General features: G+C 39.8%; 1 protein-coding gene across 4 annotated transcripts in view; it reads right to left on the minus strand.

The window, feature by feature from the left end:
• fgf12a (fibroblast growth factor 12a) overlaps positions 1-20,582 on the minus strand; it is a 176,467-nt gene that overhangs the window by 26,928 nt on the left and 128,957 nt on the right. The window contains exons 2-4 of one of the 4 annotated variants that reach the window (XM_083525235.1): positions 6,266-7,221; positions 5,053-5,100; positions 3,762-3,872 (exon numbers count right to left, since the gene is read on the minus strand). In XM_083525235.1, coding sequence (XP_083381361.1) covers positions 3,762-3,872; positions 5,053-5,100; positions 6,266-6,461 — 355 coding nt within the window. In that variant the 5' untranslated portion in view covers positions 6,462-7,221. Of the gene's footprint in view, positions 1-3,761; positions 3,940-5,052; positions 5,101-6,254; positions 7,249-20,582 lie in introns of those variants that run through there. The other 3 variants (XM_083525236.1, XM_083525238.1, XM_083525237.1) reach the window with 3 other exon arrangements.

Raw genomic sequence — 20,582 nt, forward strand, 5'->3', positions numbered from 1 at the left:
GCAGCTAGAAAAGTACTTGGTGTGACATCTGGAAATAGAAAGCAAGACAAGGAGACGTGGTGGTGGAATGAGGAAGTGCAGTAGAGCTTTAGGGGAAAGAGGTTGGCAAAACAGAAGTGGGATCGACAGAGTGATGAGAAAAGTAGGCAGGAGTACAAGGAGATGCGGCAGCAGGTTAAAAGGGATGTGGCGAAAGCCAAGGAAAAGGCATATGAGGAACTGTATAAGAGGTTGGACACTAAGGAAGGAGAAAAGGATTTATACCGATTGGCCAAGCAGAGGGACCGAGCTGGGAAGGATGTACTGCAAGTTAGAGCAATAAAGGATGGAGAGGGAAATGTGTTGACTAGTGAGGAGAGTGTGTTGAGAAGATGGAGGGAGTATTTTGAGCAGCTGATGAATGAGGAAATTAAGAGAGAGAGAAGGTTGGAGGATGTGGAGTTGGTGAAGCAGGATGTAGATAGGATTAGTAAGGAGGAAGTGAGAGCAGCGATTAAGAGGATGAAGAATGGAAAGTCGGTTGGACCAGATGACATACCGGTAGAAGCGTGGAGATGTTTAGGAGAGATGGCAGTGGAGTTTTTAACCAGATTGTTTAACAGGATTCTGGAAGGGGAGAGGATGCCTGAGGAATGGAGAAGTAGTGTGCTGGTACCGATCTTTAAGCATAAGGGAGATGTGCAGACCTGCAGTAACTACAGGGGAATTAAGTTGATCAGTCACACCATGAAGTTATGGGAAAGAGTAGTGGAAGCCAGGCTGAGAGAAGAGGTGACCATCTGTGAGCAACAGTATGGTTTCATGCCGAGGAAGAGCACCACAGATGCCTTATTTGCTTTGAGGATGTTGATGGAGAAGTATAGAGAAGGACAGAAGGAGCTGCATTGTGTATTTGTGGATTTAGAGAAAGCGTACGACAGGGTGCCGAGAGAGGAGTTGTGGTATTGTATGAGGAAGTCAGGTGTGTCAGAGAAGTATGTGAGGGTGGTGCAGGACATGTATGAGGACAGTGTGACGGCAGTAAAGTGTGCAGTAGGTACGACAGACTGGTTCAGGGTGAAGGTTGGACTGCATCAAGGATCGGCCCTGAGCCCTTTCCTGTTTGCAGTGGTGATGGACAGGTTGACGGACGAGGTCAGACAGGAGTCTCCCTGGACTATGATGTTTGCAGATGATATTGTGATTTGTGGTGAGAGTAGAGAGCAGGTTGAGAAGAGCCTGGAGAGGTGGAGATATGCGCTGGAGAGAAGGGGAATGAAAGTCAGTAGGAGTAAGACAGAGTAAATGTGTGTGAATGAGAGGGAGGGCAGTGGAGTGATGCGGTTGCAGGAAGAAGAGGTGGAGAAGGTGGAGGAGTTCAGGTACCTGGAGAGTGTGTTAGGGAAGTAAAGAAAAGAGTGCAGGCAGGGTGGAGTGGGTGGAGAAGAGTGACAGGAGTGATTTGTGATAGAAGAGTATCTGCAAGAATGAAAGGGAAAGTTTATAGGACTGTGGTGAGACCTGCGATGTTGTATGGATTAGAGACAGTGGCATTGAGTAAAAGACAGGAGGTGGAGCTGGAGGTAGCAGAGCTGAAGATGTTAAGGTTTTCGTTGGGAGTGACGAGGATGGACAAGATTAGAAATGAGTTTATTAGAGGGACAGCCCATGTAGGATGTTTTGGTGACAAGGTGAGGGAGGCGAGATTGAGATGGTTTGGACATGTGCAGAGAAGGGACATGAATTATATTGGTAGAAAAATGCTGAAGATGGAGCCACCAGGTAGGAGGAAAAGAGGAAGGCCAAGGAGGAGGTTCATGGATGTGGTGAGGGAAGACATGCAGGTAGTTGGTGTAAAAGAGGCAGATATAGAGGACAGGGTGGTATGGAGACGGATGATCCGCTGTGGCGACCCCTAATGGGAGCAGCCGAAAGAAGAAGAAGAAGAAGAAGAAGAAGAAGAAGATTGATCCGTATTTGTCTAGACGTAGCCTGAAAAAACTCTCCAAAAAACTCATCAGAGATTGTTATTTTTTTTTTTTGGTGATTCTATAAAAGACCTCGTCAGAAGAACCATAACAGCAGACAATGAATTCAATGTTTTTCCAGACTCACAGTTACATTTTACTGATGACTACAGTAATTGTCCCCACCTGTTACCACTAATCACACACCTGTACGCAATCATTGCTCACCGTCTGTAAAGAATTCATATGGAATGCAGACTCAGTCGTACCTGTCCGGTAACGTTCAGAGTATTGCACTGCTGACGCCAGGCTTTTTCCTATTGCTTGTTCTGTTTATTTCTTTGATTTTCCCCGTCTGCACCGTTGCGCCTCGTCTAAACTTTGTGTGACTCTGGAATACGAGGTTTGACAGACCTCTTTATTTGCTGTTAACTTTTTCCAATTTAAAGCACGATGATTCGAAATAACATCAGAGACGCAGCTGAAGTCTCACCAGTCCTTCGCTACGTTCCTGAGGGAACGCAAAAAATCTCTCAGTGTTGAAATGATGATGAATAGTTTGTTCTTCAATAGAGCCAAATCTAACAAATAACAGACTTTCTTCTTCAAAATGGCATCCCCAAAGACCCCTTCTTTTACTTTCTTCATCTGCCATATGGTATTTCCTAAGAGAATGGTTCTAGAAACAAATGGTCCACGTCTTTTTTGTCCAAATCTGTATCACCCTCTGTGAGGTTAGCACTTAGGTCAGGAGTGGAAGTCACGAGAAAAAGGATGACTCATGTTTTAGAATAAAAGTCGCAGGCACTGGAGGATAAAGTCAAATGAATCCTGTTGTTTTGCTCTTCACTGCATTCGTACTCACCTGTATCTCGGTACAACTTACCTGCTTTTTAATCACAAACTCAAACAAATAGCTATGATCTTCTAAAGAATCCACAATGTATTTAAACCATAAAACTAGAACTGTTGAAACCAGAATTTACTGCATCAACACAATTGACTTCTGGTTGCGACATCAGTTATTCAAGCCAAATTCTTATACAAAAATATATAATAATATATATAATAATAATTATATATATATTTTTTTTTTATTTATTTATTTATTTTATTTATTATTTTTTTTCTGACACTTTAACATTAGAACCTCAGTGACACTTTAAACAATATAAATCTGTACTTCTGTCAAATCTATCCAAACTCATCTCTTTGTCCTATCTTGTATATATATTTTATATTATAGCATATGTTTTTATATACTTAAATTTTACACTTCATAGTTTATACTTTTATCCTTTATAATTTTTTATTATTATTTTATTTTATTTTTTTCTACTTCGAGTTACAGTCCTTCAGCATTGGACGGTCGTAAAAAAAAAAGCATTTGACTACATGTCGTACTCCGTATGAATGTGTAGGTAACAAATAAAATTCGATTTGATTTGAATTTGATTTGGTGATGACGCTTCACATGGGTTGGAAGTGTGTGAAAGATGCTATAGAGCTTTAACCCTATTAAACTCCTTTGGGATGAATGTGAACCTCGGGCCTTCTCACCTCACCTGACTTTACTAACACCCCTGTGGCTGAATGACACAAAATCTAGTGGAACACCTTCTCAGAAGAGTAGAAGGAATTATAGCTGCAAACGGGAACTAAATGTGGATCAGGATGTTCAAAAATCAATCTTATGCACATTCCAATGTTATTCCAATGTGTCCATATAGTGTATGTTAATTTACGTATATAAAAAAATCATTGTCCAGGATAATTTTGCCATTTTTACTGCTTCATGTGAAAGGTTGAACTTACTGTAGTCGCTGTTCTCGTCCTTGCTGCCATCTATGGTTCCATCCGGCTGCATTTGCAGGTAGAAGCCCTGCTGGCTGAACAACCGGGTCACAATCCCTTTCAGCTGCGGCTCTGGAGAGACAAAATAAAATAGATGCACCGCAACAAGAAAGCCACGTTTTAACGTCAGCCTCCACTCCTGATCGCATTGCAGCGTTAAAGCTGTGAGGTTCGTGTGAAAAGGGAGAGTTTGAAGTGTGAGGGCTTTTTTTTATGGTTGAAATTCTTTGGGTATTTCTTTATCAGGTCTTTCATTATGGAGAACTTCCATGACTGGTGTTTCCTGATGGAGATGGAGACTGGGAGGTGTGGTGCGGTTGTAGGTTTTTGGGGAGTGAAAGGTACAGACTTGGCAGGCATGCGGAGATGTTCAATAGCCTGGTCAAGATCGTAGAAATTCGAGGAGGAAATAAAAAAACAGCTCAGCTCAGCCATTCATCACTTCCTCCATCCATCTAGTGGAGACGGAGACGTTTCGGACACGGGGAAAGGACTATCAATTACTTCAATGAGCCGATCAGGAGTGACAACGAAACCCCAATTCCATAAATAAAAGGCACCTCGGAGGAAATGACCCTAACCTGAGGACAAAGTGACAGTCTTTATGGTGTCTGTGTGAGTGTTTTTGCGTGTTGGTGTGTGTGTGAATAATCCGTCCTCAATTTGACAATGTTTCAGTGTGTGTACATCGTGTTGAATGTGTCATATTTTGTCCCGTGGCATAAACAGACACTTATATTCAGGTACAACATGGTGACAGATGGTGTCATGATTATGAAATGGCGAACGAACACCTCCACTGCTCAAGTCGCCAGAACGACATGACGACATCAGCCCACGGCACAGTCCCCCGCTGGGAAGCCCTCGCGGCGATACTCTTCACAAAATGCAGAGCAAATGGAGACAAAAAAAGTAAAAACAAGGCAGAAAAAGAAAAGATGGAGGAAACGGTAGAACAGTCGAATTTCTCTAAATAAGTGGGAGGGGGAGACCTTCCCTTTGGAGAAGTAGACGAGGTGAGCAGACAGACGAAAGAGCAAGAAAACTGACAGACATACAGGAACAGGACAGGGACGAGAGTGGGTGGGGGGGGTGAGGGGGGGGGGATCATTCGACCAGACAAGAGGTGGCTACTGTTAGAATACAGGCGCTAGACCCCTCCCCAGTGCACAAAATAAAAAAATGGCATGAAAATGGTGACGGAGTGGTGACTAGAAAGACAAAGCACACTGATGGAGGCTGAGGTACTGACCTAGCCTGATGCCCTTACGGGACACCTGTGGAGGTTTCGAGGGCGCATCTTATAGGGAGAAGGAAAAACAACATTGCATTTTTTTACAAACAGATTCTCCAGCAACAGCTGTTTTTTTTTTCTTTTTCTTCTTCTAAAAATGCAACCTGTAATGTGTCGAGTTTTGGTGTAGATGGAGGTAGTTATGCCTGCTCTCTCCTTCTCTGCACAGCTTGGGATATATAATAAGCTGGATGCAATTGCTATTTGAGGGAGGTGAAGAAAAGATGGACCTTTCTTTCATCCTTTTCCCTCCGCCCCACCTTTACATGCATTGTGCCGTTTTTTTTTTTTTCTCTCTCTCTCTTTTTTTTCCCCTGTGCAATGGGAAAAAAAGGATGATGGCGTGGCTTGGTGGGCAGCGAGACCATGGTCAACGATGCAACTGATCACAGAATCCCTCCCCACACTGCAGTAAGGCCCTCTCTCTCTCTCTCTCTCTCTCTCTCTCTCTCTCTCTCTCTCTCTCTCTCTCTCTCTCTCTCTTTCTTACTTTCTTACTTTTTTCTCCTTATGATAAACATTTACCATTAAAAACGTTTAATCTATAGAGAGCCTTGGTGCACTGCGGTGCCACGCTGCCTGGCTGGTTTTTTTTTTCTTTTTCTTTTAAATAGCATTGTTGCACTATTTAAAACTGCAAAACTTTATGTGGTGGCTTTGCATCAGGGCAATTAGAAAGAGCACGAACAGGGGCAGGCGATGCATGCACAGCTGCCTCAAAAGATCCAGCACTAAGGATCTATGACATCAAGACATAATGACATGACATATTGCATTTTTTTTTTTTTTTTAGATAATATTGCATTCATACATTTTTTTTTTCAATCATTGGCATCCAATTGCAATAATTTAATATGCATTATTAGAACAACTGAATGATCATTTGATATCAGTGCATCAATAAGACTTCAAACAGAAATCTATGCATTACTGCATCAATGAATTTTCATAACCGTGTCATATGTGCATTTTTGCATCAACGCAAGAAATTGTATTGTAATTTTAATAATTTTTTGTTGGGTTTTTTTTTTTTTGCACGTGCAAGGATTACAATACGCAACACGTGAGGTCTAAACCTGATGATTTCTCTTTTTTATTTAATTATTATTATTATTATTTTTTTTTTTTGCATTAGAAATTAAAAATCACCGAAGTAACACCGAGGACAGACCTGGGCGCCGGCGCACGGGTCTTTTCTTGCCGCTGCAGCAGCGCACTTTACCGAAGACGCCGAGGAAATGGCGCTCGCATAGGGAGCGCGGGTCTTTGCTGGGGCTCGCGCGCCTCTTGGACGCCGAGACGCGCTCGCTGTTTGACTCGCGCGCCTGGCGCTTCTGGCGGATCAAGGAGCTCGCGATCGCGGCCATTCTCTCTCTCTCTCTCTCTCTCTCTCTCTCTCTCTCTCTCTCTCTATCTCTATCTCTCTCTCTGTCTTTGTCTCTGTCACGCACCTTTTCTCGCTCTTTTACAACGCAATCGCAATCACGATACCGGTGCACGAAAAAAAAAGAAAAAAAAAAGAAATCGTTCTTGCAGTCGATTTTAACGAGATGTCATTTTCGTAAACGGCTTTACGTGCATGCTCCGGTCACGTGCAATGTGCATGTGCAGTTTTCCAGTCAAACATTTGCAAATGATTTTCTGAATGTCAAAAAAAACCAACCAAACAAAAAACAAACAAAAACAGTTAAAAACAGATGATGAGAGAAGAAGGCACGCGCCAGGTGCAGGTGATCCAGGTGGACAGCTCCAAAAAAAAAAAAATCACCTCCCAAGAAAACGTGTTTCTACATCCAAAAGCTCAGGATCAGATGAAAAGTGCTTCAGAAAGGTTTTCTTGGAGGTTCCACTTTATAAATGATGGATATGAAACAATATCCTCAGGGTGAAAATATTTCTGAAGATCTCTCTCTCTCTCTCTCTCTCTCTCTCTCTCTCTCTCTCTCTCTCTCTCTCTGTCTTCTTCTCCCCACAAGCAAGTGTGGACAGAGATGGTGTAAGTGTGTTCTCCTGCACAGTAACAGTGGAGATGTGAGAGCTTTTACTGAGCCTGCGCTCTCTCTCTCTCTCTCTCTCTCTCTCTCTCTCTCTCTCTCTCTCTCTCTGTCTCTCTCTCTTTTATTCTGTCTTCCTATCCTCTCTTGTTCTCTCTCTCTCTCTCTCTCTCTCTCTCTCTCTCTCTCTCTCTCTTTTCCTCCCAGACAGACAAGCGGCTGTGCGACGCTCCTCACTCTCCCTTACGCAACCATACGTGATCAAGATTTGGATGAGGGAGACGGATGGAAAGAAAGAAGGGGGAGACACAGAGAGAGAAAAAAACCCGTAAATAAAAGTAGATAGGCATAAGGAAAGATGGAGAGAATAAAAGCTTAATAGGGATGTAGTGTCTCATAAATTTTTCTGATCTGTGATTGAGGTACGAGACTCTGTATCAACAGAAATCCTTTCAAAATGCACACATTTTTCAAACCGATGTGGTCGATGAAAAAAAAAAGAACGAAAGAACATACTGGTGTCCAGGACTGGAAGGATCGAGCTTACAATCCTGTCATTCCTCCATCCATCCACCTTTCTGTGTACGATATAGGAGGTAATTTGATTAGCTGATTCAGCGGAATTGCATCTTCATCCCTCCATCAACACTGAATATATTTATTCTGCTTATAGAAACATTTCTACATTCTTTCTTGCTTTCTTCTGTCCATCTATCAGTCCATCATTCGTACATGATGGAGGTGATGAATTCTCTGAGCAGATCAGTCGATTCTGCAGCATTGCATCCATTTATTCTTAAAATCAATCTGGCAGAACCACTTTAGTATTATTAAAAAACACAGCAGTGTCATACACATCCATCTGTCCATCCGTCCGTCCATCCATCCATCCATCCATCCATCCATCCATCCATCCATCCATCCATCCATCCATCCAGCTATTTGTTTATACGCTTTTGCTTCCATTCACCCATCCATTCACCCATCTATCTATCCATCCATCCATCCATCCATCCATCCATCCATCCATCCATCTATCTATTCATGTAACCATATTTCAGCAGCACAATCTAGCCATGCACTTAACACACACCTATCTATCCCTTCATCCCTTTCATTCATCCATCCATCCTTATTAATCTATCTATCTATCTATCTATCTATCTATCTATCTATCTATCTATCTATCTATCTATCTATCTATCTATCTATCTATCTATCTATCTATCTATCTATCTATCTATCCATCCATCCATCCATTTATCTATTCATGTAACCATACTTCATTAGCAAAATCTAGCCATCCAGTCACTATCCAGTTTTCCATTCCCTAAATTTATCCACCAATCTAATCATATTTCAACAGCACAATCCATCCATCCACTCACCAGAAATTAATCTATACTTCCATTTCTCTTGTTCATCCATTCATCCATCATCCATTGATCCATCCATCCATCCATTGACCCAAAATTTAACAGCCCAATATAATTATTCACTTATCGATGTATACATCAGACCTCAATCCATCCATCTACTTACCCACCCATCCACACATCTATTTATACTGAAACACCCCAATTCATCCATTCACTCACCCAAACACCCATCCATCATTTTATCCATCCAATGATATTTCCCCCTAGCCATAATCCAGTAGCTGTATCCATCTATTGTTCCACCTATTCATCCACCAATCCATCCATTCATCCATTTATGGTACTATACACTCAACCGTCAATCCATCTATTACATCCTTCCATCCATCTCTCATCCATCTATCCATCTATCCATATATAAATGCATCCTTGTAAGCACACATCACCGCATTCACCGATTCATCCAACCATAGCACTTTTGGTGAGTAAAAACAAAACATGATGAAATGCAGTATAATGATATATGAGAATAGTAATAAATATTTAAAATAGTATTTATAAAGATAATGTGAATGTCATAAATATTGAAATAAAAATATTAAATATTATTAGAAGTGCTTAAAGGTTATATATATATCTATCTATTTATTTAATCATCCATCCAGCAGGGCAGTGATTCGCTCTTTAATCAGCAACATCGCATGAATCGATTTCGCAGATTCACTGGTTAATATAAAGACTATCAAATGCACAGCAAGTGTTTGGTAACACGTGGAGGTTTTCTCTCGTCAAGGACCTTTTATCTGCTGAAGTGATTCCTCAAAGCTGTTCGCTATTTGCTGAATCATGTAATTACACAGGACCGACCTAAATCTTGATTTGGTCAGCGTAGGACTGTTGCAGTGTCTCTTTAACTCCCTCCAGCGCTGGGAACTGAACTTACATCCTTTTAACCACAGGTGCAGAGTCTTCGTTTGGGTAAAAGATGATTAGCCTGGGATTAGCAGTAACTGAAAGGTCATGTGATCGATGCTTTTCAATGATGGATGGAAAGACAGCATGACACGGACCTACTAGACTGCAGTTAATTGTATAGATTACTCCCTTACACTGGGACTTAAAAAATAAATAACAGATATAAAAAAACTAAATCCTATATTTAGGAAATAGATGATGGAGGAAAAATATAAAGAATTGGGCCATAATAATCCGAGCAGGTAGCTTCAGCCAAAAACAGAGATGGTGAAGCGTTTGAGCTCGCCCTTACTTGATTAATCGATGTGAGAGGCGAAGGTGAAACATGACGTCAAGTAATCAGATATTAACATTTTTATCCCGATGTCAAAAATCAGAGATGATTGACCGTGGGCCTGAGCTGGCAAGTCTTTAAGACCGTTAAGTGTGCAGATTTTGCTATCTCCTCTGCATAAGCACTAATCCCAAAGTTCTAACTCTAAGACTGCAACCTTATTACTGAACATCAGTCCCTGTAGAAGGGCAGGAAAAGAAAGCACCCGAGAGAGAAGTCAGGCATTTTGAGGCACTTTGGAAGACTTTAAACCAGGGAAAGCAGATGCTCTTCCTCTGAGACGTACGAAAGCGATGGGGTTGATGGGATTAAATGAACATCCTGACTACAAATTCAACAAACATCCTGGATTAAATGGTGTGGAGCCATTTTGTATGAAATGCAACCCCACACACTTTACATACTGACTCTTTGCTATATCTTGTTTGGCAGCCTACTAAAGAGTAACACCTCATACCAATCTGAAAATATCCAGACATTCACAATGCATGGGAGGAGCTTCTGATTAAGCATGAACCTTCTCAAACGTCTACAAGGTATAAATGATGTAAAAACACTCCCAACAGTACAGCACTGATTCAGTGCCTAAAGCCCAATTATGTCCCTTTAATCACTTAAAATTCCTGAGACTTGATGGACTTGAGAACATCACCTGAGAGACAGAAGTTTTCACCCTGAAATGTACAGGTCTTACGAGGTACTACAAAAGTTTGGAGACCTGCTCTGTTTACAAGAAAGTGTTTTATTCATCTGCGCTTCCACACTATCACCTTTAAAATAGTCCCCTAGCGCAGCAATACAGCGCCCCCAGTGTTCACTTCTGAAACGTGTCATGGAAGTCTTCTTTTCTCGAAGCATGTCAAGCATCTGCTGCGATTCGTGCTGGATCTCAGTAACGGTGTCAAAAACGGCGACCTTTGAGCTGCATCGAGTTGCCAAATGGTCTCTATATTCTCAGGGGTTGAGCTCATCTAAGGTCTTCCTGATCTCTGGTCGTCTTCCAGTGATGTTCTGCTCTTGAAGCACGTGCGACCACCTCGAATGGCTCGTTGCGGCGTCGCCGTATGTCAAACGTACTTCATGCCAAAGGTCTCTGTGGCAGATTGCAGAGTTTCATGTTTGCTCTTTGTTCTAAGTCGCCGTCCGTGATAAAATCTCAAGACGTGGTAACGCACGTGTTCAGAACAGCACCAGCTACACCATTAGTCTCGAAAGCGTCTGAGTGGAGCGTCGTGCAGTTACTCATTCGACGTTGCTGATTCTCTGTTCCAGGTAATATTAAGCGGAAGCTGAAATTTAGAGTAGTAATAAAATACTGTATTTAACTGCAGGTGAAGTCTGGAGCCAATAAAAATGGACATCAAGTAAATAGCAAACGTTACTTTCAGCAATTTAATGTCCATACATTACACTGAGATGATTAACACGCAGTAGTGCTAATGTAAAAGCTTTAAAAGTGTTTACTCATCATCTATTCTGTTTAATAGGAGTTTGTATACGCAGGTTTTTGTTTTGCAAATTAATATTAAGCTGTGGACAAAACCAGCATCACAAGAATAAAGTTCCTCATAAAGCTCCCAATGATAGAAGATAAAGAAGGCTCTAATTCCCAGCTCTAACAGAGAAGTGGTAGCTCATAGTTTAAGATATTGGGCGTCTGATTGGAAGAGAAGTTCAAATCCCAGCACCACCAAGATGCACTGCTGGGGGGCTTCAGGCTGCTACCACTGCTAGACCCATAACCCTCATGTAATCCAGTGTAAAAATGCCATTATGCCAAGTCGCTCTGTCAAATGTTTAAATGTGGCCTGTTTTCTCTTTGAATGAAATGTAAATCTAATAAAGATGGGCAACTTCTTCTTCCTCTTCTTTCGGCTTCTTCCATTAGGGGGCGCCACAGCGGATCATCCGTCTCCATTCCCGCCTGTCCTCTACATCTGCTTCTTTCACACCAACATGTCTTCCCTCACCACATCCATAAACCTTCTCCTTGGTCTTTCTCTTTTCCTCCTTCCTGGTGGCTCCATCCTCAGCATTCTCCTACTGATATACCCCATGTCCCTCCTCTGCACATGTTCAAACCATCTCAATCTCACCTCCCTCACCTTGTCTCCAAAACGTCCTACATGCACTGTCCCTCTAATAAACTCATTTCTTATCCTGTCCATCCTCAACACTCCCAACGAAAACCTAAACATCTTCAGCTCTGCTACCTCCAGCTCCACCTCCTGTCAAAGATGGGCAACATCAATGAACAGAAAAGACAAATATAACGAGAAAAGACGTGACGATAAAAATATACCATTCTTTTGTGCTATTAAACTTAGATTTTAGGGATTGGATTTGCAAATGAGTTGGTAATTTTTTTAATACTGAAAACCTTTCTTGGGAATTAACAGGAATCAATAAGCATAAAGTGGGAATTTACAAAATTGCAGATTCGCCTATAACAGGGAAATGAAATGTAGCTGAAAGAAAAAAAAATTGGATCATTTTGGTTAAAACAATTTCACCACACAACATCAATCACACCACAGAGGCCACGCCCCCTACCTGCACCATCGCATAACACATCATTTCTTGAATCCTGCACGCAAAATAACGTCAGAAGACGCGACGGGTTTCACGCACATTACATAAATATTACATCCATTTTTTAAAACGTCTTCATGCTTCGTGTAAGATATTGCGCCGACAAATGATACTAACAATTGAATCAAATTAAAAAATGTAATTTTTTGACTGTTGAAATATTTTGGGTGCGTGTCGGCTTACGGCCAAAAAAAATGTTTCAATCAATTCCTATATAAATTCCATAAAATTCCATTACAATTTCCAAAAATCCCCAGATGTAGTTCCCATGGTAAGTTTCCGGACTTTTTCCCACCCCTTTGCAACCTTGATCATTATCTCATACCACAATGTAGATGAATTCCGGATTGTGATTTTTTTTTCTATACCAGCAAATGAAGATTGAAAAAATACCCCTATTTGAATGGATTTTGGATTCGCTGGCAACAAATTTTAATTCACATACACAAGTAACCAAAGAAAAGTGTGTCAGGGATTATTTCTAAACCCCATACGGAAGGAGTCTCCAGTATCAGAGCTTCATAATCACAACATCTTGTTGATCGTTTTAATAAAAACGTGTAAGACAGAGTGTTTCACTGTTTATCTCGAGCTTTAACCATTAAACAGAATCATCAAAATAAACGTCTTTAAATGTGAGGACTCCATGAAACTGAACCAGAATCTGTGACACTGATACTGATGGATTTCCTCAAATCTGAGCTGGATGTCACAGCACAAAGCTTCGGTGGATCACGTGACCTTCGATCGACGTTACATCGATCAGGCCTTCATGTGATTTGTGTAATCGAGACCCGAGCTGACGAGAAAAACGCCGCCGTCCGCCCTGAAGCCAGATCCGTCTTCATCTCCTCCCGCTCACAAAGTCCCTACAAATAAAAACCTGCGAGATGAAATTTTTACTCATCAAAAGAAAGCAGATCCCACATTAATAAATTCTGCGTTAAAACGAGGAGAAATGCTTACGCAGCGGAACGAACCGAGAGGCAGGAGTTTATTTTGTGCCAAAAATAAGCGGCGGTTTTCAGTCCACATCGTTGCTGTTCTGCGTAAAGCTTCCAATTCAAACGCATTTTTCTATTATTTACCATAGAATCAACATTTGTGCTCTAAACACTGGCTCATGAATTAGTTTGGTGTATGAATGACCTTTTCTCCAAAGCATCGTTATAAAGAGGCTGTTAATAAGAACCCCTTCAAACCGGATTGAACTGGATTTTAGGATTAGAGTGAGTGTATGAATTTGAATAATGAAGCGTGATAGGCTCGAATATTTTGTGATGTAATTAAATAACGTCCTGCGTGTCATGTTTTCAACTCTAAATTAATTTCTGGTTGTTGTAGTTTTTGTAGACGATGTGCTTGTTTTGGTTGCTGTGTTTGTTGCTGCTGTTGTGATTGTTGTTGTTTTGTTGTTAAACGGTGTAGTAAATCCTCCTGCAGCTGGACAACGATTCATCAAATCACAACCTTCTGCCTGATCTTCCCTGCAGATAAATAATTAGCCGGTTGCTGAAATACTTCACGTGAAATAAAAAGATGATCATATCCAATAAGGTTTCATGGGCAAACTGGCATCTGGTTGTGAATGAAGTGTGAATATGGATGTGATGTCCTGTGATGTTCTGGCGTATTGCCCAGGGAAGTTTTTACTACAGATCCACAGCCTCCCTGGTCAGGATCAGATCAATGAATTGCTTCACTGTAAATGCATCAACTAGATCATTTTTGCGATCATTAATATTTATACTGGTCTTGTAAAAGAAGTTGGACACTGAGGAAGGAGAAAAGGATTTGTAGCGATTGGCCAGGCAGAGGAACCGAGCTGGGAAGGATGTGCCGCAAGTTAAAGCAATAAAGGATGGAGGTGGAAATGTGTTGACTAGTGAGGAGAGTGTGTTGAGAAGATGGAGGGAGGATTTTGAGCAGCTGATGAATGAGGAAAATATGAGAGAGAGAAGGTTGGATGGTGTGGAGATGGTGAAGCAGGAAGTGGATAGGATTAGTAAGGAGGAAGTGAGAGCAGCGATTAAGAGGATGAAGTGTGGAAAGTTGGTAGGACCAGATGACATACAAGTAGAAGAATGGAGATGCAGTGGAGTTTTTAACAGGGTTGTTTAACAGGAATTTGGAAGGTGAGAAGATGCCTGAGGAATGGAGAAGGAGTGTGCTGGTACTGATCTTTAAGAATAAGGGAGATGTGCAGACCTGCAGTAACTACAGGGGAATTAAGTTGATCAGTCACATCATGAAGTTCTGGGAAAGAGTAGTGGAAGCCAGGCTGAGAGAAGAGGTGACCATCTGTGAGCAACAGTATGGTTTCATGCCGAGGAAGAGCACCACAGACGCATTATTTGCTTTGAGGATGTTGATGGAGAAGTATAGAGAAGGTCAGAAGGAGTTGCATTGTGTGTTTGTGGATTTAGAAAGCATACGACAGGGTGGAGAGAGGAGTTGTGGTATTGTATGAGGAAGTCTGGTGTGTCAGAGAAGTATGTGAGGGTGGTGCAGGACATGTATGAGGACAGTGTGACAGCAGTGAAGTGTGCAGTAGGAACGACAGACTGGTTCAAGGTGGAGGCTGGACTGCATCAAGGACCGGCTCTGAGCCCTTTCCTGTTTGCAGTGGTGATGGACAGGTTGATGAAGGAGGTCAGACAGGAGTCTCTTACTGTAGGAAAAATAACACAATTTGCACTTTTGGTAGATGCCAAGTTGAATGTCATTGCTGTGTACGTGTATAATGCAATGCAATAAAGTTCTATCTATCTATCTATCTATCTATCTATCTATCTATCTATCTATCTATCTATCTATCTATCTATCTATCTATCTATCTATCTATCTATCTATCTATCTATCAGCAATTTATCTATCTATTAATGTTGCTATCTACTTAGGGAGATATGGAGGGCAAAAAAAATGTGAATGAATGAATTTGTAAATGGATACATAAATAAATGCAAAAACAAATAAATGCAAAAAATGCAAAAATAAAAGTAAAATAGCCCAAATAAAGAAATGTAAGGCATTAATTAAATTACACACCTGTATAACATACCAAAAAAGATTAAATTATTTATCCATACATTCGTTTTTTTCGCCTTGGTTTTGTTCTCTGTAGTAAAAAAAAAAACCGGCCTGCGGCACAGAAATGCGCTTTATTTATTAGTGACTTCTGCCATCTAGTGGCCATATAACTATACAGCAACTTTAATATATCTCACCAGTTAAGCCAAGTTTATGATTTGAAATAAATTAATTATAATAATATTCGTCATCATCACCTTTATAATGCAGTTAGCAAATAAGAGAGAAGAGAGAGAGAGAGAGAGAGAGAGAGAGAGAGAGAGAGAGAGAGAGAGAGAGAGAGAGAGAGAGAGAGAGAGAGAGAGTACACAAAGGAAAAGGAAATTTAATATTATACACCAAACCTTTCTATCTATCTCTACTTGCATGCAATATAATATACAATACAATTAGACCCCCTGGTCTAATTGTGGTCTCTTAAAATCAACAAGTCATTTGTTTTCTTTGAAAACTAAACTTATTAATGGATTTCATTGCCATATGACACAAATATATAAATAAAAATGTAAAAATCGATTTCAAATTACTTAAAAAAAGAAAGAAAGAAAAGTTAAACGCATTGTACATTTTATTCACTTGTGAAAAATACTGTAAATGTAGAAAGCTTTCAAAAATAAAAGTGTTTATTATTTATTTTTAAGCAAAATGGAAAGTAAACAGAAGAACAGAAGAAAAATCCAAAATCCAAGAAAAATGTCTGTCAGATTCAAGTGTCTGATCAACTAATGACACCAAGCAGGTGCTGATGCTCATCGATTTCATATGTACAGTAGATTGAAACCCAGTCATTAAGTGAAACAGAAACAGCTGTGAAGGAGCTTCAGACTGGGTGAGGAACAGCCGAGCTCTGCTAATAAGGTGAGGGTGTGGAAGATAGTTTCATAGGTCCCACACCATGGCAAGTCTGAGCACAACAACAAGGTCTCTCCCAGGCAAAGATCTCAAAGCAGACTTAAGCTTCAAGATATGTTCTTCAAGTTATTTGAAGAAGCACAAAGTAACGGCAATGTTGAGGACCGTAGACGAAGTGTTCGGCCAAAGAAACATAACGCAGCAGATGGAAGACAAATCATGCAAACCTCCCTTTGGCCTAAGATGTCCTAAGCGGTGCCATCAAAGAACTGGCAGAAACCAGTGGGATCTGAGTACAACCATTTACGGTCTGAGGAAATCTGGCCTGAACTTGTTCTTCATGGAAGAATTGCAGCCAAAAAGCCAAACCTCCAACCAACTTTACTCAGTTTATTCTGCAGCAGAACAACAACCTCAAACATACAGCCAAAGTCATTAAGAACTATCTTCAGTGTAGAGAAGAACAAGGAGTCCTGGATGAAATAGTTTTGGCCCCCACAGAGCCCTGATCTGTCTGGGATTACATGAAGAGACGGAAGGATTTGAGGAGCCTACATCCAGAGAAAGATCTGCACTTAGTTCTCCACGAAATTTGTAACAACAGACCTTCGGAGTTCCTTCTAAAGATGTGTGCAAATGTACCTAGAAGAATTGATAGTATTTATTGATATGACGTAAAGATCCACTCAGAAAAAGAGACACTTATTAGCATTATTATCTAAATCCTGTCAGATTAGCTGATATTAGCTAGTTTTATAGCATATGAGTAAAATCTATTATAGTGTATAGAAATAAAACACTCAAATCATGTCAGATTCGCTCACGTTACACGGTTTTATAGGATGTAAATGAAAATGTTAAACATTTATTAAAATTACTTCACGATCCTCTCAGAAAACCTGTCCAATTAGCTTGAGTTCGTTAGTTTCATAACCAATCAAGTTACAATTATTATCATTATTATCAAACTCCTGGAAAATCCAGTCAGATTAGCATTTGTTAGCCAGTATTTTCTAGTGTAATAGTTAAATGTTAAGTTAGTAAATTATCCTGTTATTTTCGCTAATACAGTAGCTGTCTAGCATTAGCATTTGGGCTATGAAATTAATATCTAATTAATTCATTAATAAAAAAAATTCTCAGTAACAATGAAGTTAGCATGTTAGCTAGTGGTGGCCATGTTTATGGATATGAATAAAAAAATGTTAACTAGTTAGCTACTTGCTTATAGTACAAGCTAACACTGGGAATTCGGCTCATGTTCGCGTGAACGTATATGAAAATGTTTTACAAATTTCTTTCATTAATCAGATATTTATTTTCAAATGAATAATCAGCTAGCGCAACATTAGCTACTGGGTAGTAGTAGCAATCTAGCTAACTGTGTGTATATTGTGAGTATTTATGATTTGTGATTTAAAACCCTTTCTAAAAAATCCTCTCAGGTTAGCTCATGCTAATTAGCTTAAATGTTATATATATACTACATTATATGTTCTATTTTATTAAAAAAAAAACTATGAATATTTGGGATTCTGATTATTTAAGACTCTTCGTCATCAGAACTTTAAAAAGATGGTTCAGTTGAATTAAAAAGTTAGTCATGTCAATTTTAAAAATTGGCAAATTTGGTTAAAGTAGCTTATATTAATAGTAGTTTGTCTTAGCAATGATGAGAACATTTGGACAGAACATTTAATGTTAGCACTTGTTGTTAATTTAGTAACAGTAGTACAATTATAATACAATGTTAAAATCCTCTCCAAAAACATGTCCTGTTAGTTTATCAGCTAATATTAGCTAGCTGGTTAGCCCAGTGGCTAAGATGTTGTGTATAAACATTGACGAATATACAAGTCTAAAAAAAATTACTCGTTAGTTAATGGTAAATAGTGATTAAATGTTCATGTATATGATATGCTAGACTAGTACTCTCCTGTCAGGTTAGCTAGCAAGCTAGTTGTATTGAATTTCAAAGATCATTTCTGTATATACAGTACATAACCTAAAATATCTACTTACTATGAGTTAGCTTATGGAAACTAGCTGTATAGTGTAGAAGTATTTGCATACATTTGCATTTGTATATGATTTTACTAATCGTCCTTGGCTACTGCTAACAGCAAAATGATACATATATCTTGAAAATCCTCATATTAGCTAGCTGTTTAAAGAATGAGGTGGCAGCTCAGTGGTTAAGATGTTAGGCTTCTGATCAGAAGGTCGTGAGTTTAAATCTTAGCACCACAAAGCTGCCACTATTCAATCCTTGATCAAGGCCTGTAATCCCTCAACTGCTCGGTCGTATAAATGTGATAATTGTAGGTGGTCTGCCAAATGCCATAAAATGGAAAATACCTATTTCTTTTCACCGTCCTATTTATAGAGTTCCACACACCGCTTATGAACTCAAGGACACTCTTTATGTGCCGTCTGCAGACAGACTCTATTGAAACCTTTCAAACAACTTATATATAGCATGAATATTCTAAAAAGTCCCAAGGCACAGATGAGAAGCAATATCTCATTATATGAGCGAGATCCACGCGTGGTGCCTCCTGAAAACTCTTGTCTCTCTTGTCCTGGTTTAAAAACCCAAATTAGTCTTGGCCTCTCGTCCAATCAAACTCCCACATGCGTCTATTACTGAAGAGGTGTAAATATGTTTTATCAGCATTTCGAGCAAAAAAAACGAGTAAAAATGTATGGAAAGTATCATATAGCAGCGTAGTGAATAACCGGTGTAAAGACTATAGCGGTATAGCGCACCCTGGAGCTTTTGGAGCTCACTTGTCTAGTGCCCTCGAATATGGTTCTGTTATTGGAACATTGCGCAGATTGTCCTGGATAATGTTTGTTCCTTTTTATAGTCACACTGCTCTTTTTCTCCTCTTTGTCTTCAGTGTAGCGTAACGGAGCATACACAACGCGGCCGACGACAGCATCTGCCGTCCACACACCACCTGAACGACAGCAGGCTGAGCAACGCAAGCATGTGGCAAAGCAAACAAATTTTGCCCCAAGACCCGTGAGTGTCTGATTTTACAGCACAGTAACTGCCGACGTTAAAATGTCACATGTTAGTGCTCAAAAAACACTATAATTATTCATATATATTAATTATATATATATATATATATATATATATATATATATATATATATATATATATATATATATATATATATATATATATATTATAAAACCATAAACCATGAAAATGATCAGAGTCTAATTATATACACACTCAGGAGAAAAACAGTACCTTCTGTACCCTTAACTTTTGTACCTTTTTATGGATTTTTTGTGTGTGTGTGTGTGTGTGTGTGTGTGTGTGTGTGTGTATATATACATACAGTAAATATCAAAAGTGTGATACTGTAACACATTCATTTATCATATTTCACACGTATGTTTCTTTTCTTTTTATGCAACAAACTCTGTAAAAGACAAAAACACACAAGAACTAAACAGTGATTGGGAAAAAAAAAAGGTTCTGTTTAGAACACACGTGAGATTTTTGTCTGTAACAGAACAACTTGTAAGATGGAGAACAAGACAGAAGATGTGATCAGACTGTCTCACCCCCACCATCAAACATGTAGGTGGAAGCCTAATGCTTGCGTTGTTTTGGTCAAGGAAGGTTGGATACTGATTCAGAGTAAAAGGAACCAACATGGCAACCATTCCATATCTTAACACCAAGCAATTCCGTCTGGACTGCGGTTCATTGAAATCGAATTCACTTACGACAAGACAATGAGCCGAAGCGTACGTCTGAGTTCTGTAAGAGATATTTAGAGAGCAGACAGTCATCTGGAGTTTTACAAGAGGCAAAACAAAATATGTCTGAATGTTCAAAGAAATTTACTGTCCTGAATGCAGATAGCGATTTTCATGCTAAGGAAAGATTTTTCAGTGAGAATAAAGTGGAACATTTAAAGATTTGTTTGGTCAAAGGAAATCTTTAAATCGTTACAAGAGCTCAGAGACAGGATTGTGTCGAGGCACAGATCTGAGGAAGTCTAAAGAAAATATTTCTTCTGCACTGCAGATTCCCATGAGCACTTTGGCCTCCATAATTTTAAAACATTTGGCACAACATGAAGTTAGTAATCAGGCGAAAAGGGTTTTGGTGAGAAGAGAGGAGGAGCAAGAACATGTTCACTCTGATAATGCTTGTGTGGAGATACATGCAGAAGGTCAATCACCACTACATTTTGAATGTTGATCAGTGGACACTTGGTTATCAATGAAGCCACAGTACACTAA

The sequence above is a fragment of the Silurus aristotelis genome, assembly GCF_946808225.1.
Source record: "Silurus aristotelis genome assembly, chromosome: 22".
NCBI lineage: Eukaryota > Metazoa > Chordata > Actinopteri > Siluriformes > Siluridae > Silurus > Silurus aristotelis.